Source organism: Caretta caretta, chromosome 6, assembly GCF_965140235.1.
Source record: "Caretta caretta isolate rCarCar2 chromosome 6, rCarCar1.hap1, whole genome shotgun sequence".
Lineage (NCBI taxonomy): Eukaryota > Metazoa > Chordata > Testudines > Cheloniidae > Caretta > Caretta caretta.
Genome location: NC_134211.1, coordinates 6116874 through 6126562, shown reverse-complemented (window position 1 = coordinate 6126562; position 9689 = coordinate 6116874). Strand labels below are relative to the sequence as shown.

Genomic DNA, 9689 nt, shown 5'->3' with positions numbered 1-9689 from the left:
GTGTGGGCTAACTTCCTGAGTACGTACATAGGATCTCAGATGGGATTGTACTCGGGCATCCCACGACCCCTGCCACTGTGGCTACACTTGTATTTTTATCACACTAAATCAAACAAAGCTAGCATGCCTACGTCTATTCCAGCTTGAAATTACACCTCCAGCTCTAGTCTGCATGTACCAATAAGGGATGAGGGCAACCAGTCCCACCAGCACCTCCCTCCAGAGACTGCACTCTACCGTGATGCTGTAAAGAAGATGGGGGGAGCACTGCCAGACTCTCCTTACTCCCCTTCCCGACGCCCCACTGTTCCCTCATATGGCTGCTGGAGAGAAGGGAAAAAAGAACAGTATATGCTGTAAAGCAGTGGTTCTCAACCAGGAGTCTGGGGCCCCCTAGGGGGCCTTGAGCAGGTTTCAGGGGGGCCTCCAAGCAGGGCCAGCATTAGACTCGCTGGGGCTCAGGGCAGAAAGCTGAAGCCCCACCACATGGGGCTGAAGCCCAGCTCCCTGAGCCCTGCCACCCGGGGCTGAAGCTAGAGCCTGCGCAATATAACTTCGTGGGGGTCCCTGTGGTGTGGGGCCCCAGGCAATTGCCCTGCTTGCTACCCCCTAATGCTGCCCCCAGCTTTTATATGCAGAAAACCAGTTATTGTGGCAGAGATGGGCTGTGGTGTTTTTATAGCATGTTGAGGAGGACCTCAGAAAGAAAAAGGTTGAGAACCCCTGCTGTAAAGGTTAGTTAAAGAAATAGAAGAGGGGGATTAGTTTATTAGCTTTAACTCCATTAGCCCCTAATTACTAGCCACCAATGGAATTTTCCTTTTAAATTATTAAGATTTAACATCATTAACTCCATCTCTAAAAATGTTCTGTCTGGGAATATCTAACTTCCGAAAATCGTGAGAATCCTATTTTCATTTTGTTTTACAGAGAAAAATAAAGCTTTTCAAGGACTCCTTTCTCAGCTAAACCTGCAGGAATACCAAAGCACAAAACTCAGGCTGCAGCATGTCCTGGAAATTGGCTCAGAAAGTATAGAAAACTGGACTCCTCAGATGTTAGGGGATTTACCGTGGCATTTCCTGAGGAAACTAATGACTCTGAACGGGACAGCCAGAAACACAAGCCTTGTGCATAGGGCATATGATGATGAAGGAGGCAGTGAGGAGGCACAGATTGCAGGTGGAGATGTTTTTAGTTTTAGTGACCCTGACATCAGAGAGTCTCTACATCCCCTCGATGTTCTCTGTGCCATTCTGCTTTGCTCAGACAGTTTCCTACAGCAGGAGATCCTGTCCAAAATGTCCATGTGCCAGTTTGCCCTCCCTCTGCTGCTACCTCCCATCAACACCCCCAAGTGCACCCTACTGCTGTGGGCCATGAGGGACATTGTGAGGAAGTGGAGGCCGCACTCCCTGGCACAGAGCAGAGGGTTCAGAGAGGAGAGCCTGGTGCTCACATCAATGTCAACCGTTTCCTTTGTGCGGATTGGGAACTGCAGCTTCTCCAAGTCCAAACTCCTCAATGAGGTTCTCAGCCCCTCCCAGCAGCACCACGATTTCTTTATCCATCGGGACATGGAGTCTGGGAACTTCCTTCAGAAAATCGCAGATGGGCTGGTTGAGATTTCCTGGTATTTCCCTGCTGGGAGGGAGAATTCAGATCTTTTCCCAGAACCCGTTGCAGCTACAAATCTGCGTGGAGACATTGAATCTCACTGGCTGCAGTTCAGCTTTTTAACAGTGGTCTCCTCAGCAGTGTTCATAGTTACTGAGAGCATCAATGAGAGACAATACACGCTGTTATCATCCCTGCAGGGATCAGCCACTAAATACTACTTCATCCTCAACTGCAAGAATGGAAATCCCAAGGAAACATTGGGATTCCTTAATAAGTTGGCTCCAGTGCTGAATCTGAGCAAATCACAACTGCTGAAGAAAGACAGCACCACAAATAATGCAGGATTTGTTCAAAAACTAAAATTTGCAATAAAAAGCATAACAAGTTCACCTCCCAAGAGAATTAATTTGGAAGCCATGGCTGTGACTGCACGTGAACTAGGAATCCAGGTAGATGAGGACTGTAAGGAATGCCAGAGTGCAAGCAAGCGGGCGAGAGAAATCACTGTGGAAATAAAAGATGTGGTAAAGTACAAGAGTGAAATGCTGAGACTGCAGGGGGATCTCTGGGAAAAATTGGCTAAAGTGGAAAAAGAACTGTGCAGAATGAGAAGGCAAGGGGAGACTGCCACTGAAGACTATAAATGTCAACTGAGAGAGAAACGGTTGGAATTACGTAGACAGCAGAATCAATGTGACCTTACTGATGGATTGATTAAATTTATTAATGGAATAGAACAATTGCCTTCAATGGAGAAACATTACTTCCTGAAATGGATGAAGTTTAGCCTGGATCACATTGCTCGAGATAATCTTTTTAAACTACGGGATCAATATAAAGGGAAAAGTAAAATGGCAGGAGATGACCCACAAGCACTAACTATGCTGGATAAATTAATATCTACCACTTCCTTAGGGGTTGAGCATTTCATGCGTGAGTTGGGGCAATTCTATGAAGCTGAATGCTCAATGGTTAAAGAAGGAGACAAGGCAGAATGCCAAAGACATTTCATCCATCTCCCAGGCATAGCAGCTGACCTGATGCTGGAAGGGTTTCCTATGGAACTGATAGATGGAGATTCATCCAACATCCCACTGCAGTGGGTGACAGATGTTCTGACTGAGCTCCATGCCAAGCTGGGGGGAAGGTCCAGAATGCTGGTTCTGACGGTGCTGGGAGTACAGAGCACTGGGAAATCCACCCTCCTCAACACCATGTTCGGCCTGCAGTTTGCAGTGAGCAGTGGCCGATGTACACGAGGAGCCTTCATGTCACTCATTAAAGTGGCAGAGAACTTTCAGCAGGACCTGGGCTGTGATTTCATCCTGGTGATAGACACAGAAGGCTTGAAAGCCCCTGAACTGGCCCTGCTGGAGGATAGTTATCAACATGACAATGAGCTGGCCACACTGGTGATTGGACTGAGTGACATAACCATCGTTAACATGGCCATGGAGAATGCCACTGAAATGAAGGATATTCTGCAAATTGTGGTCCATGCCTTTCTCAGAATGGAGGAAATAGGGCAAAAAGCCAACTGCCAATTTGTGCATCAGAATGTCAGTGATGTGTCTGCACATGAACAAAACATGAGGGACAGGAAACACCTCCTCGAGCAGCTGAATGAAATGACCAAAGCTGCAGCTAGGATGGAAAAACAATGTAAAAAAGTGAAATTTTCATGTATTATGGACTATGATGCGGAGAAACACAACTGGTACATCCCTGGGCTGTGGCATGGAGTCCCTCCCATGGCTCCAGTGAACATGGGATACAGTGAGAGGGTATGTGAGCTAAAGAAATACCTGCTTGATTTTATAAAGAAACAGTCACATAATAGAGCCCCTAAGGACATTCCCCAGTTTGTCAAATGGGTGGAGAGCCTGTGGAATGCTGTAAAACATGAGAACTTCATCTTCAGTTTCAGAAACAGCCTTGTAGCTGAAGCCTATAACCAGCTGTCTATGAAGTATTCTGAGTGGGAGTGGCATTTCCGCAAAGAGATACATCTCTGGGTATCTGAAAAGGAAACTGTCATTCAGAATCAGACATCAGAGAAACTACAGGCTAGTGCCTTATCCATGTTGAAAAATGAGGCACAGGAAAAACTGCAGCATGAGAAACAAAAAGTTTTGGATAATTTACAAGATTATTTTGAAAGTGGAGTTTCGAATCTGCACCTGATAGAAAAGTACAGAGAAGATTTTATCAGGAGTGCAAACAGCCTCAAAAATGAACTTGAGAGCTACTCCGAGCACAAGTGCGAGGTAGCAATTCGAATTCGAAAAGGCCAGCACAAGACAGAAAACATCCAGACCTCATACATGCAGATAATTGAAGGGAAAGTTGACAGGGTCTTGGATGAATGTAGGAATAAAAAACATAAACTAGAGCATGAGGAACTGAAATCAGAATTTGAAAACATGTGGAGAGAAACACTGTCAGAGTTGAAGTTCAGCAGCTTACAGAAACGTGAAGTTTATCGAGAGATGGAATCCCAGTTGAGAAAGGACCTGGCAAATCGAGGGAGTGCCGTCAGGCAGAAGCTACAGGAATCAGGTAGTTTGTTGTTTTATGGAATTGACAATTTCAAAATGAAAAACGAGTACATAGATACAGCATGGATCAAAACTATGAAACAACTGTTGTTCATAGGGGAATGTGAAACAGCTGTTCACACAGAAGAATTTGCTAAATCCTTAATATATGAGGGTAAAAGATACTCGGAAGAAAAGGTAAATTCCAAAGTGGACTACGATGAAATCCATTGCAGAGAATTGCTGAACATGATCAACGAGAGGCTCCAACAGGAGGATGTTAAAAAACTTGGCATTACTGCTTGCTTTGAAGTTGACCTGAAAATTCATATTTTGGGGGAGGCAGCTTGGAGATTTCAGAAGATGCATGAAGATTTTATCAAACAAAATGATCCTCAGTGTCGTCTAGAGAAGCTGAAACCTCAGTATTTCTCCACCTTTACTGACCTGTATTTGGAAAAAGATGAGAACCAAACAAGAGCCAGGGATTTCTGTTATCAGTGTCTCAAACCTGCCTTTGTGGATTATATCAACAAAAGGCTAGGAATAGAGATAGTAGATGACATTCTCAACAAGGCAGAGTCCATTGAATATGGCAGCCGGACCTTTTTCCAGTTCACTGTACAGAAAAAGCTTCTGGAGGAGATGAACTTTGATAACTATGTGAAATATATTAAAAACTACGAAGAATTTGTCAAAACCTGGATTCAGAGACGGATGATGGATCATTACAGGGAGACTAAGCGTCTGGGAGAGTTGGAGAAAAAGATTCTATCTACAATGGTAAAGAAAGTGAGGGAAGTTCTGGAAAGCTCCAAAAATGAAAAAAATACCACAGTCTTAGCATTTTTAAACAACTTTTGTGAAGCGCTGCAGCAGGACCTAGTCATTTCCAAGGACAACTTACTTGGGATACAGTTTAAAAACACAGCAAAAACAGGCCAGTTTTGTGCTAATATTCAAACTTTTCTTCTGGATCTGGAACAAGAAATCTTACTCCAATTTGGTGGTTTGGATATTCAGACCAAACTCTCCAATCTGTCATTAAAACCCCAGGATGAGATCTTCAAGCAAGTGTTTGGCTGTGGGAAGCAGTGTCCATTTTGTAAAGTCCCCTGTGAAGCAGGAGGCAGTGACCACAAGGAGCATTTTGCATCTGTGCATCGGCCACAAGGATTATGCGGTTACAGGTATCTTGATACACAAAAACTTGTCTATGATATATGCTCTTCTGAAGTGGTTTCTGAGAACTCATTCCAAAATTCAGACACAAAAGGGAAATGTCATCCCTACAAAAATTATCGCGTCTATTACCCAGACTGGCGCATTCAGCCAGATCCCAGCATTGAGGTTTCTGATTACTGGAAGTTTATTTTTCAGAAGTTCAATCACCAGTTAGCTAACAGTTATAATGCTAACCCAGCAGATCTCCCAAGAGACTGGGGAAAAATAACTGAAACTCGGGCACAGGAAGGCCTAAAAGAAGTCTTTAACATGAAATAAAAACATGGTGAGAGCCTGTTGAAATGGAATATACATATGTTTAAATATTTGAAACTTTCCTTAATTTTAAAAAATGGCATGTTAAAAAATATTCTGTATTGTATTTTTTAAGTCTCAGAACCTCATGTTCACTTCACAGCGTCTAAGTAGAGCTGACAGGTTTCTGATTTTTCATGTCACATAACAACTTACGATACAATTACAGAGTGACTGCTATACAATTACTGCTAGGAACATAAGAACTGCCACACTTGACCAGAGCAGAGTGGACCATTTAGTCTACTATCCTGTCTCCGAGAGTGGTCAATACCAGATACTCCATAAGAAGATTCAAGGAACCCTGAATGGACAATTGTGGAACAGAAGTTTCTTCCTAACAAATTATTAGATTTCAAGGGAGGCCAGCAGCAACCACAATAATAGTCTGCTAGTCTGGTTTTCAGCATAACACCTGGCCAGAGAATTCCGTCCAATAATTCCTGCTGTGGAAGAAATTATTAATCCATAATTGGTAAGAAGCAGCTCATTATCAAACCAAGTAATTTTTGGTTGAACTAAGAAGAGCAGATATTTTAGAAGGAAACCCCAAATAATGATGAATTTACCAATGCACTTCGGAAGCTGTTCCAGGTCAGTTACTCTGACTCTAAAAGCTGAATTTTATTTTCAATTAAAAATAAATTTAACTTCAATTTCCAGACATTGGATCTTGTTCTACATTTGTTTGCTAAAAGAAAAGGAGTACTTGTGGCACCTTAGAGACTAACCAATTTATTTGAGCATAAGCTTTCGTGAGCTACAGCTCACTTCATCAGATTATGCTCAAATAAATTGGTTAGTCTCTAAGGTGCCACAAGTACTCCTTTTCTTTTTGCGAATACAGACTAACATGGCTGCTACTCTGAAACCTGTCATTTGTTTGCTAGACTCAAGAGGCCTCTACTATCTGTTATTTTCTTCTTTAGTAGTTACAGATCATGATCAACCTTCTCTTTTGTTAAGTAAATGCATTGAGCTCCAAGTCTCTTGGTATAAAGCAGGCTTTTTCAAACCTTGAATCATTCTTGCAGATCTTTTCTGAAACCTCTCCAATTTTCCAACACACTTTTTTTAAACGATGGACACCAGAACTGGACACAATGTCCCAGTAATGGTCTCACCATTGGCATATACAGAAGTAATATCTCCCTAATCCTCCTTGATACTTCTTTGTTTATACATCTCAGCATAGGCGCCAACCTCCCTCTGCCCCCTGCCCCCACTCCATGCCTTTCCTGAGGCCTCACCCCTACCCTGCCTCTTCCCACCCCTGCCCCGCCCCCATCCCACTGCCTTCCCCAAAGTTCCCGCCTCAACTCCCATGGCGTCAGCACCTTATGCATCCAGGATCACGTTAGACCTTCCCCAGACCCCAAGTTCAGCCACTTACTGTCTTAGAGTGTGTCAAAGACTGATAACAAGTTAAGGGAATGGGATGTGAAAATGGAATAAAAATTGGGGAAAAGATACTTTTTATCTGTTATGGAATGTTGGGTTGGACATAGTTCCCACAGTCAATAGAAGGTCTCTTCTGAGTTGCTGGAACAGTCCCCAAGAAATGCAGCTAAACCTTAGCCCCAGTGGAAGATTTTCTACAGTTAAAGAGGAAATAAGAGGATTAAATAAAAGAAAAATAGAGACATTGATTGACATGTGTAGAGATAAAAATCATCAATAACAGCATTTCCGGCCCAAACTCTCTGCAGTCACCCCAGTCCAGGACCCCCTCTGCTCTCCCTGCCCATGTCCTTTCTCAACTGCTGGCCTGAGAAAGTGGCTCCCTCTAGCGTCCTCAGGGCAACACCCCTCCCTCTTCCCATCCTCTCTGGCTATTGCTATCTCTGTCCCTGATATTTTAGTAAAAAGAAAAGGAGGACTTGTGGCACCTTAGAGACTAACAAATTTATTTGAGCATAAGCTTTCGTGAGCTTCATGCATCCAATGAAGTGAGCTGTAGCTCACGAAAGCTTATGCTCAAATAAATTTGTCAGTCTCTAAGGTGCCACAAGTCCTCCTTTTCTTTTTGCGAATATAGACTAACACGGCTGCTACTCTGAAACCTGATATTTTAGTGTCACTCTCTTTTCCGTGTCTTTCGCCAGGGGCCACCCCTCGTGCTCATCTGCACCAAATAGCCCCTGCCATCGCACAGCCCAGTAATCATTTTTCCCTGGAGCCTCACCACAATGCCCCCTCCCAAAAAACAGAACCATTGGCAAATCCCCATATGTTCCTTGGCCCCATTCTCCTGGGTGGTTAATAAATACCCTGGACAGCACTTAGTGCCTTGTGGACACCCTGACTCCCTGCAGTGAATGAGCCCCTGCCTGAACCCATGGAGGACACCCCAGCTCTCACCCTGGGCTCCTGCAGCACCAGAGCAGAGCTGTCCCTACAGAGTAAATGAGACCCTGTGGGGTTGGGACTCAGTCCTCCCCACCCTGAGCCTTGCTCCCCTTTATCCCAGTCTCTTCTACTCTGGGGGACTTTCCTGGTCAGTAGCATGAGTGTTACTGGGACACAGATGGGGGTGTGTGACCCAGGGACTTCTTGGTGCCAACTGGCAGAGGACACAGGGGTGCATTTGGATTTCAGGGATCCCCTGGGCCTGATATCTACATACTAGTTCACCAAAGAGTATCATACCACATCTCTACTGAAAGCCTGTGCCACACTGGTCATCTTAATCATTGCAAAATGTATGTACAGATAACATGTAAGGAGTTATGTATATAGACTGAAAATCATGTTCTTTAATTTTATGACTTGGGACTGGTGAGAAAAGGTGAAAAACAGGTTTCTTTCAGACAAGAGATGTTTATCGGTTTATCTACATGTTCGCTGAGTACTGTATGTTTCACAATGGGCAACCATTTACAGTCTGAGCAAAATGTTAATCAAGTGCTCGCAGAGTGTCATGGACAGGAAAAGACAAGCAGCGGGAATTATCCTCCAAGTGCACACAATGGAGTTTTGGACGATAACTGTAGATAAAGAGACAAACTCTGCATCTTCCCACTGAGGAGACAAGAGGACTGCGTGCTTGTCTCATGAATAGAAGATCACAGCCACACCGGGCGGGAAGGATTTGGGGCAAGGTTTTGCTCTTATGACAGGACAATGTCCTATTAATCAAGTTGAGGGTCGACTATGCATGTCATGATTTTATTTTATATGTAACCCTTTATTTCTAATATTTCTACTTCTTATCATTTGAATCCCTGTGTTAAATAAACATACTTGCTTTCTGTGTGAACAAGTCTGAGTGCGGTGTATTCAATGGAGCTGTGTAGTGTGGTGTAACTGATAAGATGCAGTTTGGGAACACCAGGTCTGGTGGTTCAGGGGCTGGACACTCCAGAGAGATGCTCGAGGGTTGGTGTGTGCTTGTCACTCATCTATACCGAGAGAGCAAGACCTGAAGAGGCCTAGAGGGGAGTGCTTGTGTTGGGGAGTGACCCCCTGGCATGCACCGACAAGGCTTCCTCACACGGAGGGCAGGTGGTAGCGAAGTGTCTCACAGCCCTGGGTATCCCTGGGAGGCATCACAGGGGAAGGGAATGGGACTGACCTAAACTCCCTGGTCTATTGCCACCTCCAGTGGCTGCAATGTCCCCCCACCCTGGAGCAGGTAGCAATCCAGTCCTTTCATGGATGCTTGTTCGCCGGTTGCCCCCTTTGTCCTGTCAGCCGAGAACTGCTCCGCCTGAGGGGGATGGGGCAGCAGCTCCCCTGGGGCAGGGAATCAACAGGGGGCTGAGGCTGCAAAGCAAACAGCCCTGTCCTGAGAGCTCGCTGCCCAGGGCAGAGGGGCCCAGATGGGGTTGATGGGGGAGTGGCAGCTGCCAGGGCCAGGGGCCTGGGAAAGGCCTGAGAAGTGCCACCCCATGAAAACCCCTTCACTAAATTCCCTCACTGATGCTGAGCTGCTCCTTCCCCCTGTACATCTTCCTCCCTCCTCTTGACTCCCCCACATCTGCTGCCTTCTGA

The 9689-nt window shown here is 44.9% G+C and overlaps 1 protein-coding gene across 1 annotated transcript; it reads left to right on the top strand.

Annotated features, from left to right (window-relative positions):
• The first annotated feature begins 934 nt into the window (after window positions 1–934).
• Window positions 935–7586, top strand: LOC125638937 (up-regulator of cell proliferation). The gene has a single exon (XM_048855247.2). The coding sequence runs from the start codon at window positions 1056–1058 to the stop codon at window positions 5658–5660; it is 4605 nt and encodes a 1534-aa protein (XP_048711204.1). The 5' UTR covers window positions 935–1055; the 3' UTR covers window positions 5661–7586.
• The last annotated feature ends 2103 nt before the right edge of the window (window positions 7587–9689 follow it).